Source organism: Bidens hawaiensis, unplaced genomic scaffold, assembly GCF_021521415.1.
Source record: "Bidens hawaiensis isolate Kalapana, Puna unplaced genomic scaffold, B.hawaiensis_p1.1 tig00029671_1, whole genome shotgun sequence".
In the NCBI taxonomy this organism is placed as follows: Eukaryota; Viridiplantae; Streptophyta; class Magnoliopsida; order Asterales; family Asteraceae; genus Bidens; species Bidens hawaiensis.
Window position 1 is genome coordinate 156,916 of NW_027494930.1, and position 22,507 is coordinate 179,422.

Sequence of the window (22,507 nt, forward strand, 5' to 3'; positions counted from 1 at the left end):
AATAACCGTTCGGTTTTGGTTAATCGGTTATTGGTGGTTAAACCGGTTCAGCTAATTAACCGTTAAACCAAAATTTTTAACATATAGTCATAATATTCTTAACCTTTGTTAAGATTTTAATAATAACAAAACCATAAATAATATAAACAATTAGGTTATGCACATATTTTCAAAATATACATAAAGAATTACTTATATCTATAAAAACAACTATCATAACAGTTAATATTATTTGAATTACAGAAACACAAAAGAAGACGATTGAGATAATATCTTCATTTATTATTTATTAATCCTATGACCTTTATGTATAATAAGTTCGGTTAATTTCGGTTAACTAAAGGTATAAAAATAACCAATAACTATTTTTCGATTAATTTGGTTTAGTTTTATCAACTTTTTGGTTTGATTTATAGCCCCTCTGAAAGCATGAATATCATTCTGTTACGTGTCCGCTCTCACAGAAAACAAATGCTTGTGCAGAAGATCAGAAACCAACTTCAATTCCTCTTCAAACTCTCACAAACTTTAACCTAATAACAGAAAATGAGTCCTCAATGTGTTTACCAAACGCTAGCTTACCTAACATTATTATCATTAGCCGTCGTGAATTGCTATTCAGCAGCCGCTGAAGCGGTCACGTGTTCCGGAATCGTACCGATGGTTTACCGGAACGATAAGATATCAATAACGGATTTTGGCGGAGTCGGAGACGGTAAAACGGTGAATACGAAAGCGTTTAATGAAGCTGTTTACAGGATTAAGCATTTGAGGAGAAGAGGTGGCACGTTACTGTACATACCTCCAGGTGTTTATTTGACACAGAGTTTTAACCTAACTAGTCATATGACTCTGTATTTGGCTAATGGTGCTGTTATTAAAGCCACGCAGGTATTCTTAATTCCAAATTGGTGTATTAACTTTTGGTCACTGTCGGTCCCAACTAATGAATTGGTTGATAACGGTCCCACCTTTTATCATATGTGTTCCCAACGGTTAGTGACTAATAGAATCTAACACTGTTAGTTGCATGTCGCCAGAAAAACGCTTTTGGCTGAAAAGTCACATGTTTTTTCCGGGAAAACTCAACCTGAACACTACCACTTGAGCACCACCAACCGATTCCGAAGATGGTTCTAGGCTTCCTGCGACCTCAATAATTGGGTCTTTTACTTGAAAAAGGTTCCTTAAAGTCCGATTAAAGGTTACAAAGATGTTTGAGACGAAAATGTTGAGTTTTCTGGAAAAAAATGTGTGTTATCCGGCCAAAAACATTTTTCAGGTGATCTGCAACTAACTAGGTTTTAAACCGTAGGTTCGGAACCATTTTGTACTTTTCTCAGCCAAAGCCAGTTTCAAACTGGTTAACCGAATCGAAACCGGCCAAAACCAGGCAAAAACTGGTCAAACCCGAACCAAAACCGATCAAAACCCAAACTGAAATCGATCGTAAGGTGGTCAAAAAACCGGTTTCAACCTGTACCGATACCGATCATAAACCGATTTTGACTTTTAAACTGGTTTGTGCAAATCTAGATTGTATCGTTTAGTACCACTTTAGTTTTAAATGGTGTTAGCATGCTGTTAGTCGCAGACCGTTGGGAATGAATATGATAAAAGTTGGGATAGTTATCACCCAATTCGTTAGTTGGGACCGACAACGACCAAAAGATGATAGTTGAGATCAATAAAAACCAATACACCTTCCAAATTTCACTGTAATTGACTAATTATTTGTTATGAATTTAGTTAATTGAATTTTGAAGATTCAATTTTGCAGAATACTGCAGACTGGCCGTTGATTGATCCTTTGCCTAGTTACGGAAGAGGACGAGAGCGGCCGGGAGGGAGATATATGAGTTTTATTCATGGAGAAGGGCTCCGGGATGTAATTATTACTGGTATGCAGATTGTCCTTTGATTGCGTGTTTAATTTTGACCTGATGAGGATGAACTAATTGTTTTGTTAGGTGAGAATGGGACAATTGATGGTCAAGGAGGGGTTTGGTGGGACATGTGGAGACGAAGGACGTTGCGGTTTACTAGACCAAACCTTGTTGAATTCAAGGATTCGAGAAGGATCATTATCTCTAATGTGATATTTAAGAACTCGCCGTTTTGGAACATTCATCCTGTGTACTGCAGGTAGTTTGGGACTATAATGTTTGTGGATTAAACTTTATTTAGATGTGTATCATGTTAACATAATTTGTAAATTCATGTGTTTATGTGAAAACAGCAAAGTTGTTATCAGGCATGTCACTATATTGGCTCCACCTAGCTCCCCAAACACTGATGGAATTGATCCAGGCATCCAGTATTTTGGAATTACCATAAGAAAACAAATCATATTAGTTATTACTTATTAGGCTTTGCAAAGTGCGCAGGCCGACTAATTGGTTCAGGCTAAACAGGCGTGTTTTTTTAAATATCAATCTGGTTCATGTCAAAACATGTCCTGACAAGAATGAAATCAGGTTGAAACGGGTTTTTTTAAAGAAAATATCAAAATAGGTTCACTCGCTAGTTGCTACATTTGTTTTTAAGCATGTCTGCAAGTTTCATAGAAGTGGCCCAAATTAACTCGTTTAGCAAACAAAAATCATTCAAATCAATCAATGTTAATATGTTTTTGCTATCTTGCAAAATAACGTTTATTTGTCAAAAGTTCTAATTTACCATAACATGTGTATTTATCTATTTATAACTTGAAGACTTGATGCTTGCCTCAAATTACTCATGTGCATCCATTGTTGCAGATTCAAGCTCCCATGTATGCATAGAAGACTCCTACATTTCCACAGGAGACGACCTAGTGGCGGTAAAAAGTGGGTGGGACGAGTACGGTATCAAATACAACCGTCCTAGCACCGACATTACAATCCGCCGTCTGGTCGGATCATCTCCATTCGCAGGAATAGCTGTCGGAAGTGAAACTTCCGGTGGGGTATATAATGTATTGGCGGAACATATAACTCTAAACACCATGGGAGTTGGAATCCACTTGAAAACAAACATTGGTCGGGGCGGAATCATCAAAAACATCACTATTTCCAACGTTTACATGGTGAATGTCCGTAAGGGAATCAAAATTGTTGCTGATGTTGGTGACCATCCTGATGAAAACTACAACCCAAATGCCTTACCGGTTCTAAAGCACGATTTTACCATTGCTATCAACCATTTAAATTGTTAATGTTATTAAGAATGATATATTAGAGAGTATGAACTACAAGGAGTTAATCGAGAGCGTTGCTTTCAAAAATGCTACGAGGCTCACGATTCTTTTTAGTTAAACTAAATCATTTTGCAATAATACTTTTATTTTGTTTAACGTTTTCACAATCATTTAAACTATATATGAATTATTGAGTTTATTTTTAAGTGGCACACACATTTTTATTAGCCCTGGACCCAAAAGTTTTAAGGGATTCTTGAAGACGGCCTTGGTCTAATGTTCCCTGTGGACTAGAATCTCCAATGATTTGAAGCAACTCACACACTAATGTTCACATGAGATATTACTTGCTTATATACCCCACTAGATTTAGTTTAACTCTTCAAGTTCTACAACCATGCACATTCAGCCCTTCTAACTTCCAATAACCAACAACAACTTGTAACAACTAGAATAGATAGCTTTAGCCCTTCAACTCATCTAAAGATGTCAAAAACGTAAACACGAAGTTGAAAACATTTATACAAAATACCTTATTCATTTCACATTTACTGCTGAATTGCGTTGCCGTTGTAGCATATCTATTTAACACATAACGTTCGCAAAAGGGCTTAGGTGAGTAATTATTTACTTGTTTAATATAGATTATATTTATCCGTTTATTTTTTTACAATAATTTAGAAATATCTTACCTATAATAATAAGAGGCTTGCCTCCCTAGTGGAGATGCAGACATACAAGTACGATTCCCATTCGGGCCAAATTGATGGGGATCTGAGTGGAGGGACGAATCGAGGCTTTAATCACAGGTTCGAAACCGACAAGGGGTGAGAGTTTACGAATTTCATCCGGTTCCCGTGCATCAAAGGGGTATGGTCTCACAGTGGTTGAGAAGTCGACCTTAGATATAGCCCCAAATATGATAAGTTTACACATGCGATTCCCTGTCATTATAAAAACTATTGAATGTTACCAATATAAACTTTGGTCTAGTCTCATGTTATAAAAATAGTATAATTTAAACATATTGAATAAGGCTTTGTCTTTCTAAATGGTAAAAGTTTAAGTGGGTTAAAAAATGTAATTTGAAAGTATAGTAAAGAGTGTTTTTCATTAAGAAAACATATATATAATGTTACGAGTTAATGACCATTTTTGTCCCTGTGGTTTGCTACTTTCGTCACTTCAGTCCAAAGTTTGAAATTTTGTCAATTTAGTCCCCATAGTTTTAAATCTTAGCCAAATATGTCTCATTCATCAAACGGCATCCAGCTATGTCGTTAGTTTAAGGGTATTTTGTCTTTCTTTCTTTTTATTTTGAGTTAATGGTCATTTTAGTCCTTGTGGTTTGATACTTTTGCCACTTTAGTCCAAAGTTTGAAAATTTATCAATTTAATTCTTTTTATTTTTATTTTTTTTTTGTTTATAACCTGAAAAGCATAATCCAAGCCCAAAGCAATCGAGCATCAACTAAAACAGGTCTGCATTTACTCTGTCGACGACAGTAATCATGCCCCGTCCCCTCGTATTTTGTTTCTAGACGGTTCATAAACTCTCCCCCATGGTGGAATTCAATGGTAAAGTGGTCAAAGCAACTCCCTAAAAACGATTTGTACGAAAAAAAACTAAAAATCATTTCTTTGATGAATGCATAATAGTTAGGGTTTAGAGATTAACATATCGTAACGAAAATTTGGGTCGAAATCAACTATTATACATTAATCAAATAAACAATTTTTTTTTCTGTACAACTCTGTTTCAGGGGATTATCTTGACCACTTTACCATTGAATTCCACCATATGGGAGAGTTTAGGAAATGTCTAGAAACTAAATACAAGGGGGGGTACTAATACTGTTGTCAACAGAGTAAATGCATACCTGTATTCGAGGTTGTTCGATGGTTTTGGGCTTGATTTATGCTCTCTGGTTTATAGACAGCATAAAAGTTAAAAGAAATAATAAATAAACTGAAATAAACAGAACATTAAATTGATAAATTTTCAAACTTTGAACTGAAGTGGAAAAAGTATCAAACTACAGGGACTAAAATGACCATTAACTCAAAATAAAAAGAAGAAAGACAAAAATACCCTTAAACTAACGGCATAACAGGATGCTGTTAAACGGATGTGACGTAATTGGTTAAAATCTAAAACTATGAGGACTAAATTGACAAAAATTCGAACTTTGAACTGAAATGGCGAAAACATAAACGAAAATGGTCATTAACTCTAATGTTACACATCAACTTTGTTCGTAGAATCATACGTATCAAAGTTTTTATATTATCATGATTCTTTAAATAAACACATACTAAATTATGTTCCAGAATGCTTCAAGATGTGAAATTATGAGTTAAATCTTTATTTTTTTTCTTCTTCAATACTTTCTGAATTTTAGTTTATATTATATTATTTTTTGCTAAAGTTGCTACACGGTGAAACCAAACCGATTATATTAGTGAGTGTCAAAATTAAGTTGTGTAAAACTAAGCTGATAAACATTTAAGACTAAATACATATTGATAGTAGTCGGATTCAAGATTGGCGGTCTTCCAATATTTGATCAATTGAGCAGGTTAGACTCCTATAAAATAATAGATAGATCAAGACATTTTACTTCAATTTTCTTTCAAGACCAAGTCAATCCTGAATAATAATGAAATCCTCAATAATTCAGTGTATCCGGTACAGTGTAAACATTTAATACAAATCCAATAATTTACACTCTTAGGCTATGCGTAGTGGAGGGGCTATAAATTGAGGCATTTTGCGCCGTGTGGCGCCCAATCAGCAAGATGTGAGAATTTGTTTTTTGGGTGTAATGATGTAGAGGCTAAGATAGTAATATGTATATATATATATATATATATATATATATATATATATATAACACATATTAATAAAATATTAATATTCTTCAAACCTTTCAGGCGACAAATACTCCCCGCCCCGCCCCTTTTCGCCCAAATATCGCCGGGGGCGGTGTTCCCCTTCTTCTCACCTCAATTCGTCCCAAACCTCGCCCCACTACGCACGACCTTACAGTCTTACCCATTCACATATTATTCTTCCAAAGGAATTTATTTCTTTCAACATTTTTCTCATTACTTGTCTCCTAAAATAGTAATGTCTGCTCCATTCATCTTAAAATATATATATATTCATGGAACTATTAATGGAACTGAAGAAAATAATACTTAAGCGAGACACGTCGACATGTATACATGAAATATATCTCATGCTTTAGATTCAAGGGAATCTTTTGACTATTTCATCAACACCAAGCGTGCTTGAGTTGCGTACGTGCGTTGGTGACCAATGTTCTATGGGTTTTTTACATGCATTATACGGTGTTTTCAAAACACCCATCCAATCCACCAAGGATTGAGCAATCTATGGCATATTGGTAGGATCTTTTGGAAAAATGTGTTTTTTTTGTATTTTTATTGTCTTTTTTATATATTTTATTGTGTTTTTGTCTTTTTGTTGTCTTTTCTTTTCTTTTGTTTGTTTTTGTTTTTGTATTAGTAATTTTTTTAAAAAAATAGTTTTTAAATTTTTTTTCATTTTAAACCAAGTTTCGGGTAAAACCAAGTAAAAGTCGAACTTTTCATTTTAACGAGCTAGTCACTGTTCAAATCACCAAAAATATTTCCTAACATTTTTAACTTATATTCATTTTATATTATTTAAATTTCTAAGTTTTCTAAGTTTGTGGTGTGTTGGAACCAAACTTGGTTTAATACCAAGATCGAGAGGATTTACATTCGCTTAAACCCGAGTTTAGGACTTTAGTTAATAAAAATTCTTCTCAAACTAAGCTATTGATTTTATTGAAGTGATTTATATATTTAAAAGAATTGTTTGACGAGTTTGAATAATACGAGGATATAAAATGAATTAAACAAAATTAAATACTCAAAAATACAAGTTTTTATTAATAAGAAAGTTCCGAATTACATTCCCGAGTCGGGTAAATATAAACGAATACAAATACAAAAAATCCGAGATGTTACAACGACGGTAGAACGACGATGACGATGATGCTGGGGATAAGCCCACCACACGCAGACGAGACGACGACGCGGGTGGCGCTGCGGTTTAGATTTATTTTTGTGTTTTGTTTTTTTTTTTCGAACTCATTGTTATGTATTTAATATTATTATATAAAATTTGTTTTGTTTACGTTGTTTCGTTTCAACTTTAAAATTGTTGTTTTATTTTTATTTTTGATTTTGTTTTGTTTTTGTGTTAGTGGGGATGTAACCAATTTTTATTTTCAATATTTTTTTGTTTTCAATTCATCGGTTTTGAAATTACAACGAAAGAACAATTTTAAAATTGAAACGGAACAACATAAACAAAACAAAATTTATATAACAATATTAAATACATAACAACGATTTCGAAAAAAAAACAAAACACAAAAATAAATCTAAACCACAGCACCACCCGCGCCGTGGTCTCGTCTGTGTGTGGTGGGCTTATCCCTAGCATCATCGCCGTCGTCGTTCTACCGTCGTTGTAACATCTCGGATTTTTCGTATTTGTATTCGTTTATGTTTACCGACGTAATTCGAAACTTTCTTATTAATAAAACTTGTATTTTTGAGTATTTAATTTTGTTTAATTCATTTTATATCCTCGTATTATTCAAACTCGTCAAACAATTCTATTTAAATATATGAATCACTTCAATAAAATCAGTAGCTTAAGCAAGTTTGAGAATTTTTATTAAATAAAGTCCCAAACTCGGGTTTAAGCGAATGTAAATCCTCTCGATCTTGGTATTAAACCAAGTTTGGTTCCAACACACCACAAGCTTAGAAATTTAAATAATATAAAACGAAACATAAGTTAAAAATGTTAGGAAATATTTTTGGTGATTTGAACAGTGACTAGCTCGTTAAAACAAAAAGTTCGACTTTTACTCGGTTTTACCCGAAACTTGGTTTAAAATGAAAAAAAAATTATAAAGTATTTTTTTTTTTAAATTACTAATACAAAAACAATAACAAACAAAAGAAAAGAAATAAAAGAAAAGCAAAGACAACAAAAAGACAAAAACACAATGAATGTCTCTAGTAAGACCCATATTCTACCGTTTTTACTTTAAGGTAACACATTCTTAATTATAATTTATTTATTCTTAAATCAAGGTTAATTTAATTTTGTACCTTACCTAAGCTAGCTACTTACGTTACCCATAACCATTCCCATTTGGTCATATAAATTAAGATAGCTCATACTCTTTGTTCTTGTACAAAGAACAAGCGTTAACGCCTTAACGCCACCACCACTTAGGCGTTTAACACTCATATAAACCACATTGTTGGTGTTAAGCAGGGCACCACCCCTTAACGGGCTAGAGAGAAGAGTGATATTTAACTTTTTAGTTAAACCACGACGTGATAATTAAATAGATATGTTGTGTAGTACTCTACATATTGATATTACCCATCGTCTTCTATAACATGTTGGGAAGCAGTAGCGTAGCCAGAAATTTTTTCTTAAGGGTTCGAAAAATTTCAAGAGACGGACAACCGATTGTTTATCACTTAGATTTGGTACGGGTTCGATGCTGAAATTTCTACGGGTTCGATGTCAAAATACACTAATATATAACGCTATTAAAAAGTTTGTACAGGTTCAACCGAACCCATTCCTCTAAACCTGCCTACGCCCCTGTTGGGAAGACAAAAAGATAGATCTATTGCGTGAACAGTTGTGATACCTCCGAGAGTGGATATGTTGAGTGATGATGTTTCCATGGTGTATAGATCATATTTCAACATGAATTTTATAGACCGGGCTAATTAAATAAATTAAATCCATAAGAAAATTTGGTAATATATTCTTTGGACCATGCATCTATATTGACAAACTCAAACACCCCTAATGTACTCTTTAATTGACTTCGTTTTGCTCTCAATAGATTTTAACCCTTACCGCTTAAGACGGACTCCATATTTTTTACATTTTGATATCATTGAACTACAAACCATTATGTATTTACATATTACATGCTCTCATAGGATGTGCACAACATATAAATGCTCTCATAGGATATGCACGTTAGTTAAATATACTAACAATCTTAAACACCATCTTTTTCTATAAAGACTATAAATAGTTGCACGCTTATTAAAGTCAAACGAATCATTATTAATACTAAACACACAAATATGTTATTTACAAAAGTAATAATCATTTAATCCCTCTTTTCTTAATTTCTTTAACCCCACACGCTCCAAATTAATTAAAAAAAAAAACTTATCATCTTTTGTAGAAGATTTTAGATCCATGATGCCAGGCATGATAGAGTCAAAGTGGTTTGGTGGTGTACTATTATATAGCATAAGAGAACAATGACAAATGGATCTTAATTATCACTCAAGAATGGATGACACAAAAACATCTACACTTTGTGTTCATGAATTATGATCCTGAATATGCCCGCCTTCAATCAGACAGGTCAGTTTTGTAATTTCATCACATCACCTTCATCATGATGTTAACTATATGTGTGTGTGTAATTTCTATATTGTAGGACAAAGAGAGGAGCAAGGGAGGTGGAAATATACTTGATCAAGAAGCATAGTGACTTGTTGGCTAAGGAACTTGAGCCTGGAACCTACAAAAAGACCTTATCTATGTCCATTGTTGATGCTTTTGCTGTTCAAATAACTGATGCTTAGGTTAGTGGTGGACCTTGAAAATTTTCTCAGTTAACTATCGTTATATATTCACTAGGGTCGGTCAGAACTTTTACACTATAATTATAGCACTAAGAATTTTTTTTTCACATGGGACAGCTGACCACCATCCAGACACACACATACACACTCATCTCTCTCTCTCTCTCTCTCTCTCTCTCTTCATTCATAGCTTGTAGCCATTCCGGGTCCTTAGTTGCGGTCTTGAAACCACGTGGCTCGGTGATGGCGGTTAAAGCAATATGAAGAGGGTGAGTGTTAAGCGATGCCAAATCAGCAATATGCTTAGGTTTAAAAATGCCAGATTTGGATCGAGTGGTCATTTGATGGGTAGAGGAAGTAGGCTCGGCCGGATGATTGAAGGGAATCGGATCAGGTTGATTGAAATGTAATGGTTCAGGAAGAGGTTGAGGGTTATGAGCTGGTGGATCAGATTGGGTCAAGGAGGGTGGGCTTGGTGGGTTTAAGTTGAAGGATGAAGGTGAATTATTGGGTGAGTTAACTAGTGAGTATAAATTAGAGAGAGGGATTGGTGGGATTGTTGTTGATTTAGGCTCACAAAGTATACACGGAGTGGTGGTAGGTAATTTTGTTGGAGTGGGATTAAGTGGTTGAGAAAAAGTTTGAGTAATAGAAGGTGATGGATCAGTTGGTGAGGTGGTTGAGTTGTTGGCTAAAGGACCCGAAAATTCATCCAAAAAGGTTATGATGTCAAGTTTAGATATGCTAGAAACATCTGTCGCCCCCATAAATGGAAATGCCGTTTCGTTAAACCGAGCGTGACGTGTAATGTAGATACGAGAAGTGGTTGGATCTAGACAACGATACCCTTTGTATTGTGAGCTATAGCCGATAAAGATACACGGAATACTTCGCGGTGCAAGCTTGTGTTTTGAGTAGTCACGCAAATATGGAAAAACTTGGCAACCGAAAACACGAAAATTCGCATATTGCGGTTTGTGATCAAATAAACTTGAAATGGCGACTTGTTATCTAATAATGAAGTGGGGAGCCGATTAATAATATAGGTTGCCGATGCAAAGGCCTCTACCCAAAATTGAGCCGGATCATGGGCATTAAATAGCATGGCGAGACCTGTTTCAACAATATGCCTATGTTTTCGCTCCGAAAGCCCATTTTGTTAGGGCGTATATGGACACGAAAAACGATGAAAAGTGCCATTATCTTCAAAAAATTTTCGAATCGTGTGATTGAAAAATTCCGTGCCACCATAACTTTGAAAAACCTTGATCTTCCTTGCACATTGTGTTTGAACAAGATTGATGAATATAGGCAATATCGTGTAGAAACCTGTTTTGGTTTTTAGTGGATAAAACCACGTGAACCTGGAATAATCATCAATAAACACAACATAATATAAATAACCATCTTTAGACCCAATAGGTGATGGTCCCCATAAATCGCAATGTATAAGATCCTACGGATGTAAAGATCGTTTTAAATTAACATCAAATGAAAGTTTTTGACCCTTTGCAAGTTGACAAGAAACACAAATGTTTGGTTTGGGCAAAACTGAAGTAACAGATAAAGCCCCCAACTTATTTAAAATAGAAATAGAGTCAAAACAAACGTGGCCTAAACAAGCATGCCAAAGTTCATAAGATGCTCGACTCGAAACTGTAGCAACCAAGGATTGTGGAATTTCTTTTAACACGTAAAGGCCGTTTTCACAAACTCCTTAGCTAGCACTCTTTTTGTTATCCGATCCTGAATATGAAAGAAAGGTTGAGAGAAAAGCACATCAACCGAATAATCAGATGTTAATTTGCTGACAGATAATAACTTCTTTGTCAGATTTGGAATGACCAAACATCTCTTAATTTAATATGATCGGAAATAACAGAAGTACCCGTATGAGTAACGGGAAGAGTCTTACCATTGCCAAAAATAACACTTGTATTACCTTGATAAGGAGCAGACTGATGAAGAGAATCAAAATCTGGAGTCATGTGCGTAGTAGCTCCCGAGTCAACGTTCCAATCTGGCGTGTTATTAGTAACATGACATTGAGCATGAAAGGCCTTTGCCAATGAGTCATCAGAAGGAGAGTGTTGCCTAGCATACTTATGTAGATCATGACAAGCAGTGGCAGCGTGGCCATGAGTTTTGCAAATTTGACAATGAGGAAGCCTCTTTTCATAAGAACGACCACGACCATTACTTTGCCCTCCACGATAAGAGTTCCCTCGGTAATTATTTGACCGACCGCGAGAAGCGTTCCCGCGGTAATTATTTGACTGATGTTGAGCTGTGAAGGCCGCTGGTGGGTTGGAACTCCCATTAATAGATTGCATAAAAATCTCGTGACTTTCGGCTTGAGTAACAAGGTCACGAAATAGCGGGGCTGGTTTAGTAGTCCGTATAGCACGGAAAAATTCTCAAAGGCTGGTCCAAGTCCACAAAGGAACCAGTGGAACTTGTCCAACTCGAGAACGGGTTGTCCAATAGCAGCTAACTGATCACAAATTGATTTAAATTTTCGACTATAATCGGTAACCAAAGAAGTACCTTTTGTGAGTTGACGAAGAGTGTCATGGAGAAAATACATACGCTCAGTAGAAGAATTACTGAAAGCCAATTCGAGTGCAATCCAGATTTGACGTGCACCGGAGATGCCGAGAACCTCCGAAGCAACTTCTTCGGTTAAAGAGGCATTCAAAAGTATAACAGCTTTCTGGTCTTGAGCCGCCCAGAGAGAAGCGGCTGGATTCGGAGTCGTCTTGCCTTCGACAGTGATGGTGGATGACGGCTGGAGGGAGGTGCCATCGATATGACCAAGCAGATTCTGGAATGCAAAGATTGGAAGCATGTGATTCTTCCAAACCAGGTAGTTAGTAGGGGTTAGTTTGAGAGTGACAAGGTGTAATAGGGTGCTCATAGATAGAGATTCAGAAGAGGAATCCGCCATTGAAGAAGAGAAGAAGGAAAAAAATAGGGTTAGGAAGAAAATAGGATCGGTGGTTATTTGGCTGATACCATGTGAGATATGGTGAAATCAACCTCACGTATGTTGAGGTATTAGATTGCTTTATATAATAATACGGATACACAAATTACACCATAATCAAAGGAGATTTGACCAAAAGAATAGGAAACTAAATAACTATACAAAATTAACATATTCTCTTAACTATACGACATGTTCTCTTAATTATACTTTAATAACATGGGACGGCTGACCACCATCCAGACACACACATACACACTCATCTCTCTCTCTCTCTCACACACACACACACTTTAGAGTTTAGATTGTTGATTAAGTTTGAGCAGGGCCGTCTCAACGAATGTGGAGGTCTAAATCAAAACAAGATTTTGAGGCATTTTAATAACAATTGTTAAGAAAAAAAATTGATTATTATAAATTTTGAACTCATAACCTATACTTCAGTAATAACCAAGTCTACCACCACATCAATACATTACTTTGAGTTTACCATACTCATTATAATATATCTATATACAATGTTTTTTTATTTGGAGGCCTTAACTAAACGGGGGCCTAAAGCCCTAACTTATTTTCGCTATTCCACGAGCCACCTCTGAGTTTGAGTATATGTGTTTCAGGCCAATGTGCTTAGATATGCAAAAGAAGTGAGGATAATGGAGAAGAACCAAGAGCTTGCTTGAAATGAAACACTGTTTAATTATGTGGTTGGACGTTGAACCATTATTTTTCTTAAATATCTACTACTACTACTACCTAACAGTCCTAGCTAGAGACTTGTGGCCGCTACATTTGTATAGCATAAGATATTATTGTTTCATGAGTAGAAAGACTAATGAGGATCGGTTGGCTTATTTATATGTTCATATATATGTTGTGAAGACTTTTGGACTTTGGTTGTTAATTCATCGTTTGCGAATCCTTTTGTTTTGGATTTCATTTGCTGATTCATATGATGAGCATGAGTCGCTATGATATAATTATAGGCTAAAACCGAGTTCTAGTTTTTCCATTTTTTTTAAAGTTTATTAACTGAGTACTTATGGTTAGAAACAATTTAGTTTTTTTTCTTTTTACTGGCCGGGAAGGTGACTCGAATTCGGTAAACTCTTGATAGTTTTATAAAAAAACTCAAAACTTGTGTTTTGGTGACATATTACCTAAGTTATTTCGGTTAATTTTTCATGTATATATTTGATGATTTTCAAATCATTTTTCTATTATAATAAAAGCCTATTATTTTTGCCACTTCTCAATACCATAATCTTCCTCATTTTTTTCCAACCAATTTTCATATATGGTCCTTATCTTTTAAGTCATTTCAATATATGACATTAAAATTATAGGTTTATTCCAACTAAATCCATTACTACATACAATAAGTATTCTCCATATGGATTGACAAGAGACGATTAGTGAATTTTGAAGTGTTAATTAAAGTGTTTATTATGGTTTATATTCAAAATAATAAACAATAAGCATTCGATTCATAATATGTGCAATGAGAACAATCGACTTGGACTAAATTCTGATAACGTCAGCGACTAAGGCTTAGCCTTTAATACCTGAAAATACATATGATTTTAAAACTAATAGTTTTCGGGTTGACCCGAAACCTAGAATTCTGACCCAAGAACCAACCCGAATTCATTCGATTCAGGTTCGGGTTAGTATTTTCTTGGGTTTGAGTTTCTCGGGTCAGGTTAGTTTGGGTCAGGTACGGGTTTTCTTGGGTTGGGTTTCATGTTACGGGTAAAAGTGGCAGCCCTACTTTCAACGATTATAAATAATAATAATCGCTACATTCATTTTATGCAACTTTAAATCTTCTAATATTCTTTTAACTCAGAATAATCACTATTATTTGAACATGGTTTTAATGTTAGTATGTATTTTTCATTTTCCTGACAATTACATTCATATGAAATAAACAAATCATTTTGTTATATTTAAATTTTTGGTTTTTATGTCGCTTGATTATACAGTTTTTAATTGTAAAATATAAAGTCAATTAAAAATTTGTCATACACAGAATATTAATTACAACAAATTTATCATGATCAATCAATTTCAAATTGTAAAGATTCTAAGGATAATTATTTTATCAAAGTTCAGGTATATGGTTTTTGGGATACTAATGTTTTTTTTTGGATAAACATGAGGAGATATTCTCAAATGACATCATATTAATTGATTAAAAACATGATATTTTATGTGTATGAATATTTTTTATTAGTACCATGGATATATATTATCATTTATCTAGAGTTGGTATGTACTTAGAGAACCTTTTTTGTCACACATGCAACTATATATAGCTATATCAAGAGTTATAAGCAGACCTATATGTTACTTTATTAATAGTTACAAGCAGACATGGACTAAAAATTTTGATTTTTGATAAACATTGTATACCTAATAATACAATAAAAAATGTAGTGTAATTTTAATTTAATTGTAATTGTATTAACAATATATAATCAATTTGTTGCCTCTATTTCACTTAATGGTTAAAGTTTAAAATTTTCAACAATTACCCGTGTAATACACGAGCCTCAAACTAGTTTATCATATAATAATAACATACAAGTATACAACTATACAAGATAACAATGTTACACATAAAAAACATAATTTCTTTCATTATCTTAAAGTGATTGAACATGTATTTGGGTATCTGATTCAAGTCTCACATATGATAAAATAGAAGTTTTAGGTTGGGCCACAAATTTTTCTTGCATATAGTGCATGAGTTTCTTTCTAAGGTAGCGTTTGATATGCAGTAATAACAGAATGAATGGAATTACTCATTGTGAAGGAATTAAAAAATGCATTTGGTTGCTCAATGCAATGGAATAAACGATAGACACCACCACCACCACCTTGCCACTACCACCACCAGACCACCATCACTACCACCGCCACCGTAGCCGTAGTCATCCCAACCATTGTCTTTGTTGTCGCCTGACCATCATCACCATTGTCACTACTTGACTACCACCACCTGACCGCCATCACTACCATCGCCATTATCACCTAACTGCCACCACCCCTACCGCCATTGCCACCACCGCAACCACCATCGTCGTCACCGATGCCGCCGCCACCACCACTGTCACCATCACATTTTTTTTTCTTTTTTGGTGTGTGTGTGTGTGTGTGTATGTATATATATTGATGGGAATATTTTTATCATTTATATTTCATTCCTACGTTTTTTATGGCTACCGAACAACATAAAATAATAATTTATTTCATTCTCATAGGTTAACAAAAAAGACAAAGGAATTGTAATGATCACTTTCATTCATTAGTCCATTAATTTCATTCTCTCATTTAATCCATTACCTCCAACTAAACATATCCTAAGAGTGGTATCCAGGTCAGAACTGATAAGGCGAACTGGCATACGAGCTTTCAAGGACGAATTAGCCTAGCACATCGTGGTTAGGGGTGCTATTCGGGTTGTACTTTCGGATTTTGGGTTCATGTCGGGTGTTCCTCGGGTTCAATAATTTTTTTTCGAGTACTCATACTAGACCCTAATCTCCCCTGGGCTATTCGAATTCAGGTTTTATAAGTACGGGTTAATTGGGTTACGAGTATTTTACCTAAAAAACTATATATATATATATATATGCTAAAATAATAGCAAATATATAATCTTCAAGTTTTAATTTACATAAGAAAATAACAAACCACATAATCCAATCGAAAGAGCCTGAAAAAACGTTTCGATTGATGCAATGAATAACCGGTCAAATGATGAATTGAGCCTGAAAAAACGATCCATTGATTGAAAAATAATCATATCTAATCTCTAGATTAATGAATGTTGGAATAATAATCGACAGGTAGTGTTGGAATCGGAATGGAATATGCGACTTAAAATATGAATTGTGTAGGTAGCGACATTCATTGAAAGTAGAAAGCATGTGATATATAGTTGAATAGAATACTTAGTGAAACGAGTTTTTCGTGTTAACCAGAACCCCATTAAAAAGTAATCGATACTTGACTCGTATTAGTTCGGGTTGTACTCGGGTTTGTTAGATTCGGGTTCGGGTTTCATGAGTACGGGTACTTCGATTTCAGTTTATTGCTATCCGAGTCAGGTTTTGGGTTGGGGTTAAAAATGACGGCTCTAATCGTGGTTCCATATAGAGGTGTACAAAACCGGTTCTTTACCCGAACCGGTTCGGTTTGGGACCCGGTTTCAGTGAGCAAGAACTTGGAATGGTCTGAACTGGCTCGGTTTTAAACCTTTTTTGTTTTCTTTGGGTGGAATGGACTACAGCAGTGGGCACCCTGGCAGGCCTGCTCTGAATTATAAAGTCTGAAGTGGATTAGGGGGCTGCCAAACTCCAAGTCGAAGTCAAAATCATTGCATTTTGAAAAATTGCATTATTGCATTACATATGTTCGGTGCAGTTGTTACTTGTTACAGAAATTACACCATATTGCCCGGTTCCTATTAGTAGGATAAATTTGAATAACTACGTCGGTTACGCCAACGGTGGGTTGAGTTGGAGCACTTAAAGTAGCCATTTGAAAGTGAACAAAGAGTGTATTTCTATGATTTAAGGAATAGTTATGAATAAAGAGTGTTGTGAGTAAAAGTGATCTGAGTTGTGAATAAAGAGTGTTGTGAAACTCTTTAATACTAGTTCCAAGTACTTTTTTAATGATAAAAAAAGTTCAAAAAACGGTAACATTACCGTAGCATGCATGTTAATTATCAATACCATTGTCAATTGTCAGCCTACTTAGTACTTACCTTACATACCTATTGTTACACTATAATAATGTATGCATGATTTCAAGTTTTATGGTTTCAGCTTTAGTGTAAAGTAGTAAACTAGTAAAGTTATTTTAAAAGTTATCTGCTTTTAGACAATTGGACTTCGTGAAGCCCAAAGAGGCAAAGAAGCTTGCATCAGCCATCGGCCCATAATAATCTATACTATATATAAAGCATGTGTCAGGGATTTCTTAAATTTTAAAAGATATAAAACTCATTGTTTTATATACAACACATAATGCATTAAAAAATTATAAGTTAGGGGTAATTAAGTCTTTACCCACATTTCAAAATATACTTACAACTTTGGTCCCTCAACTTCACTACCTTATTTTGTAAGTTTAATAAAAGTTGCACATATGATCCCTAATTCAAAACCAACTACTCCATGGTTTTTTAACGACCATAACCTTTTCACACGTTAATATTTTTTCACAAAAATTACATCATAAAAACAAGCATTTTTTTCTTTTTAATTTGGGTATAATATGCTATAATTTTTAGTTATAAAAATTTAGCATGTTACGCGCTTATCATTTAGAACCGGGTAACAGGTCGAGTCGGGCGAATTCAGGTCACTTGTAAAAGTACAATAGGGTCGGAATGAGTCGATACAAAAAAAAATGATTATGGTTCGGGTTCGAGTAGAAATGGGCCAGGTCAGATGGCTCTAGAGTCAGAATGGGTTTGGGGGCAAAACGGGTTGGTTTAAAAAATGAATTATTTCAAATTACTGTATATTGATTAGGCAAGTTTTAATGTCGGTAATGTGTATTCCCGTCTGGTTACGCATGTTCAATCTTCCATTACACGCAACTGGCTTTGCATGAGTTACGTGTCCAATTTTAGGCTACGTGCACACTATTATCAGGTGATGTAAAAATGGGCCAGGTCAGATGACTACGTGCACACTGTCATCGACGTATGTACCGACACAGACTACATTCAATGTTGAGTTGCGCGCACGCCCCGCTGCATTGCGCGGGTACCTTGCTAGTAAACATATACGCCCAAGTCACAGGACCTGTTTAAAACCGGCTTTCAGTTAAACCCGGTTTGTTGAGCAAAAATACGAACCGACACCCGAAACATGCGGGTTGGGTCGGTTTCGGGGCCGGTTTGAGTGTTGACCCTTCTGAAATGAAGATATGGGCTAGTTGCTTTATGTCATAAAAAGCCCAAGTAAAACTCTGACAGCTCAGTATAGCCGCGCCAGCCAGCCGATGTCATTTGGCGCGAGATAATCAGCCAACAACAACAACAAGAAATTAGGGTTTCATATCTCTCTGAAGAAGTTGTTGAACTGAATCAACTCAGATTCCGATCAATGACGTCAAAGCGGCCGCGAGAGACAACAGAAAGCGAAGACGAAAAGGCTATACAAGTATACGCTCCGGTTACCAAACGATCCGAAAGCTTGCCGGTCACGTTAAGTAATCACAATTCGCCAGTAGTCGTATTTGCTCATGGCGCTGGTGCTCCGTCAACTTCCGAGTGGATAATTAGGTTTTATTTCATTTCATATTATTTTTTAAACTACATTTTGCTCAAGTAATCACAATTCGCCGGTTGTTGATTTAAATCCCTAAATTTTGATTCCTGTCTACATGATTAAAGCTAGGGCTGTAAACGAACCAAATGTGAACCGCTCGGCTGGAAGTTCATTTATGCTCGTTTGTGTAATTAATGAACAAACATGAACCACATTCAATAATGTGTTCACTAACATTCGTTCATGTTCATTTGTATATGTTCATGAAAGTTTTTTGTACATTTTTTTATTTTATCTAAACGTTTTATATTCTTCTCATCATTCACATTGATGAATACATCGATCTCAATCTCTAGGCTCCGCAGATTTTGTATGTGTTCGTGAACGGATTTTATTAACTTAATGAACAAACATGAACTAAAAATCTCGTTCGGTAAGTGTTTGTGAACATGTTATTTGTTTAACAGACAAACATGAACAAGGCCTTGTTTGATTTTGTTCGGTTCGTTTACAGCCCTAATTAAAGCTTTTATCCAGTGTTGTAGAACTCGCTAGTTGCGAAGTGGGGTAGGGACTAATGAATAACATGATTAATCAGGATTCATCGGGTTGGAATTTATATGTAAATTTTCAAATATACATACATACATATATATATGTGTGTGTGTGTGTATGTATATATTCCAAATTTTTTATATAAAATTTTCAATTTTGACCGATTTTGGAAAAATAGAGATTAGTCGGAGACAAGTCGGTGGGGTAGTAGCTAGCGATAAATCAGCGCTTAGTTGGGATTTTTTACAACCATGCTTTTTACTATTCCAATGAAGAATATGCTTGTTGTTTATTCAAATAGGACATGTGAATATTAAGTATACGTGTGTTAATTTTGCACACGATTAAGTAAATTACGCTAAATTAATTAACACTGAACTCTGAACTTATGAAGCAATGGAATTTAGATACCTTGTTAAATTTTAGTAAGATTGATGGCTAGTTTGACAATAAGCTTAAATTTTGTTTTGTTCATGCTATTAGGGCTTATTATTGCAGCTTACTGATTTAAATCCCTGAAATGTGTTTCTATTGCAATGCAGACTGTGGTTTATATGTCTACAAATAGGATGTATGGATATCAAATGCAGTAGTTTTAATTTTGAAATTTGCAATGATAATTAGAGTTCCTTACACTGATTTAATTCACATTCGACTCGGAACTCCTGAAGTAATTGAACTTAGATACCTTGTTAAGTTTTAGTATAATGCAGGTCAAATCATGTGACTGCTTATCTAAAATTTGTTGATTGAAATACCAAAAATTTGGTTCTATTTACATGATTAAAGCTTTTATTTATTGCAATGCAGAATATGCTTGCTATTTTTTTCAAATAGTACATATGTATATATAATATAATTGTGAAATTTGAAATGAGAATTAGAGTAAAACAAATCAAATGGGCAAAGACATGTATGTGCATATCAATTTGCTTACAACTAGATTTCTATTGAACACCAGGCTTGAGTTTTATGCAGATGGAAGAACTTGCTGGCCAATGCTTTAGATGCTGTGGAAGTTGTAACTTTTGACTATCCATGTGAGTTTCATATATGTGTTTGATGTAAAATCTTCACTTGGCGTTAGGGTAACTAATTATGGTGTCTGGCAGATATTAATGGTAGAAGAAAGGCTGCACCGAAGCCAGAAAAACTGGTTGGGTTTCACTCTGATGTTGTAAGAAAGGCTGCTGCCAAGTATCCAGAACATCCTTTGATTTTGGCTGGAAAATCCTTGGGTTCAAGGTAGTGGTTAAACTGTTTAAATAGTTGCAGTTTGTTATGGACCGTCTATAAAAAGGTCACTAAAACAAGACTGTTCAATTTTGACAGAGTCAGTTGTATGGTAGCTGCAGAGGATGGTATTGAGGCTTCAGCTGTAATCTGCTTGGGATATCCACTAAAGGTTTGTTGCTAAATGAATTCTATTTTTGTTTCTTTAGATTTTATTTCTTCTGTAAATGGTATTTGACACAATAGATAATGTTGCAGGCCACCAATGGAGTCATTCGAGATGAACCCTTGTTGCAACTTACTGTTCCCATCATGTTTGTACAGGTATAACAATGAAAAGCTAAAAAGGCTTTTCACTTATGTTTACAGTACTTAAAAGTGGTTGATTCATTGCTATATTTTTTATATATATTTGATGTAGGGTGGAAATGATGGTTTCTGCCCGTTGGACTCTTTAGAAACGGTTAGGAATAAATTAAATGTTATAAACGCTTTGCATGTCATTGAAAATGGTGATCACTCATTCCAAATCGCTAAGAAGAATCTCGAGTTAACTGGAATGACTCATGAAGAAGCTGAAGGACATGCCGTTGAAGCTGTTGCAATGTTTGTTAAACAAATCACAACTGAAAAGGCGATCGATGCACCCATAGTAAGTTTTCACAAGTGATATTATTTGTATATACTAGCTTATATCATGTTTTCATCATAACAATTATTCTCTAGTGAAGGATATGACTGTGTCAGTTAGTTCTGGTGTGTTGTGCTTTTCTATCTTTCTTTTGACTCTTAATCATGTATGAAAAAGTGAGTTAATATCGTTTATTAGGAAATACCATACAAAAGGAAATACAGTAGTTATTACACACCAATTTCAGTAAAGCTTCACAAGTACCACATGTGATTTATTGAATTTAGTATGCCTTGTATATGTTATAATATATTAGCAGTTCTCCACACCTTAGATACGTTTAGCATGAGCTTCATTGTCACTGTCGCTACTGCTGCTGCCATCTTTGCATTTACAATCTTTTCCCTTCTTTTTTGAGTTTTTGTCTTTCCTTCTATTATCACCGATTCTAGGTATGCAGGTGGACATGCTTGATTCTTTTTGTTTTGGGCTAACCGGTTTGGGGCCAACTGGTTTTGGGCCTGAGTTGGGTCGATGACCATTGTTGTGTTGATCATGGCGGTGCATCTGGTCAGCCACTTTCTTGTAAGTTGAGTTTGCCATCTCTTTCATTCTGTTGGTAAACGAATGCTCGTTATCCTTACGGTGGCAGCATGAACAGGTGTTGTTACATTTGTTTGGGGCGTGTTGACTGGTTTTGGTGTGGTCAACTGGTTTTTGGTTGCCACAAGTGTTGCATTTGTTTTGGGTATTGGCTGGGATATGGGCGTGTTGAGTGGTGTGGTCGACCGACCTTTGGCATTGGATTGAAGCCATTTGTTGTTCGGTTTGTTTTTTGGGCTTTGATTGATTGATGGCTCACACACATTGGTACACAATGGGACATGAATTTATAGCAGTTTTTGAAATGGGAATTGGATTCCCATATC

At 35.1% G+C, this 22,507-nt stretch overlaps 3 protein-coding genes across 4 annotated transcripts; 2 read left to right on the forward strand and 1 right to left on the reverse strand.

Annotated features, from left to right (window-relative positions):
- Positions 1-443: 443 nt before the first annotated feature.
- LOC143579365 (putative polygalacturonase) lies at positions 444-3,196 on the forward strand. Its single transcript, XM_077062695.1, has 5 exons — positions 444-891; positions 1,781-1,901; positions 1,971-2,145; positions 2,240-2,310; positions 2,760-3,196. Exons 1-5 carry the CDS (start codon positions 547-549, stop codon positions 3,194-3,196), a joined length of 1,149 nt encoding a protein of 382 aa, XP_076918810.1. The 5' UTR covers positions 444-546.
- Positions 3,197-10,657: 7,461 nt separating this feature from the next.
- On the reverse strand, positions 10,658-13,071 carry LOC143579360 (uncharacterized). 2 transcript variants are annotated; one of them, XR_013143448.1, is made up of 2 exons: positions 11,595-13,071; positions 10,658-11,563 (listed from the first exon to the last, which is right to left on the reverse strand). XR_013143448.1 is itself a non-coding variant. In XM_077062693.1 (2 exons), exon 1 carries the CDS (start codon positions 12,825-12,827, stop codon positions 11,865-11,867), a length of 963 nt encoding a protein of 320 aa, XP_076918808.1. In that variant the 5' UTR covers positions 12,828-13,071; the 3' UTR covers positions 10,658-11,626; positions 11,823-11,864. The 2 variants fall into 2 exon arrangements, 1 of the variants encoding a protein (XP_076918808.1); XM_077062693.1 differs by having other exon boundaries at positions 10,658-11,626; positions 11,823-13,071.
- A 5,881-nt stretch (positions 13,072-18,952) lies between these two features.
- LOC143579356 (uncharacterized) lies at positions 18,953-22,449 on the forward strand. The gene is made up of 6 exons (XM_077062692.1): positions 18,953-19,173; positions 20,693-20,754; positions 20,827-20,959; positions 21,047-21,119; positions 21,206-21,271; positions 21,369-22,449. Exons 1-6 carry the CDS (start codon positions 18,995-18,997, stop codon positions 21,615-21,617), a joined length of 762 nt encoding a protein of 253 aa, XP_076918807.1. The 5' UTR covers positions 18,953-18,994; the 3' UTR covers positions 21,618-22,449.
- Positions 22,450-22,507: the final 58 nt, after the last annotated feature.

Excerpts from the sequence above, each read along its gene's own strand:
- LOC143579365 (XM_077062695.1), top strand. The coding sequence starts at position 547 with ATGAGTCCTCAATGTGTTTACCAAACGCTAGCTTACCTAACATTATTA. Across the intron at positions 1,902-1,970 it reads CCGGGATGTAATTATTACTG|GTGAGAATGGGACAATTGAT; the intron begins GTATGCAGATTG and ends TTGTTTTGTTAG. Across the intron at positions 2,311-2,759 it reads CACTGATGGAATTGATCCAG|ATTCAAGCTCCCATGTATGC; the intron begins GCATCCAGTATT and ends CCATTGTTGCAG.
- LOC143579360 (XM_077062693.1), bottom strand. The coding sequence starts at position 12,827 with ATGGCGGATTCCTCTTCTGAATCTCTATCTATGAGCACCCTATTACAC.
- LOC143579356 (XM_077062692.1), top strand. The coding sequence starts at position 18,995 with ATGACGTCAAAGCGGCCGCGAGAGACAACAGAAAGCGAAGACGAAAAG. Across the intron at positions 20,755-20,826 it reads TGTAACTTTTGACTATCCAT|ATATTAATGGTAGAAGAAAG; the intron begins GTGAGTTTCATA and ends GGTGTCTGGCAG. Across the intron at positions 20,960-21,046 it reads GGAAAATCCTTGGGTTCAAG|AGTCAGTTGTATGGTAGCTG; the intron begins GTAGTGGTTAAA and ends CAATTTTGACAG.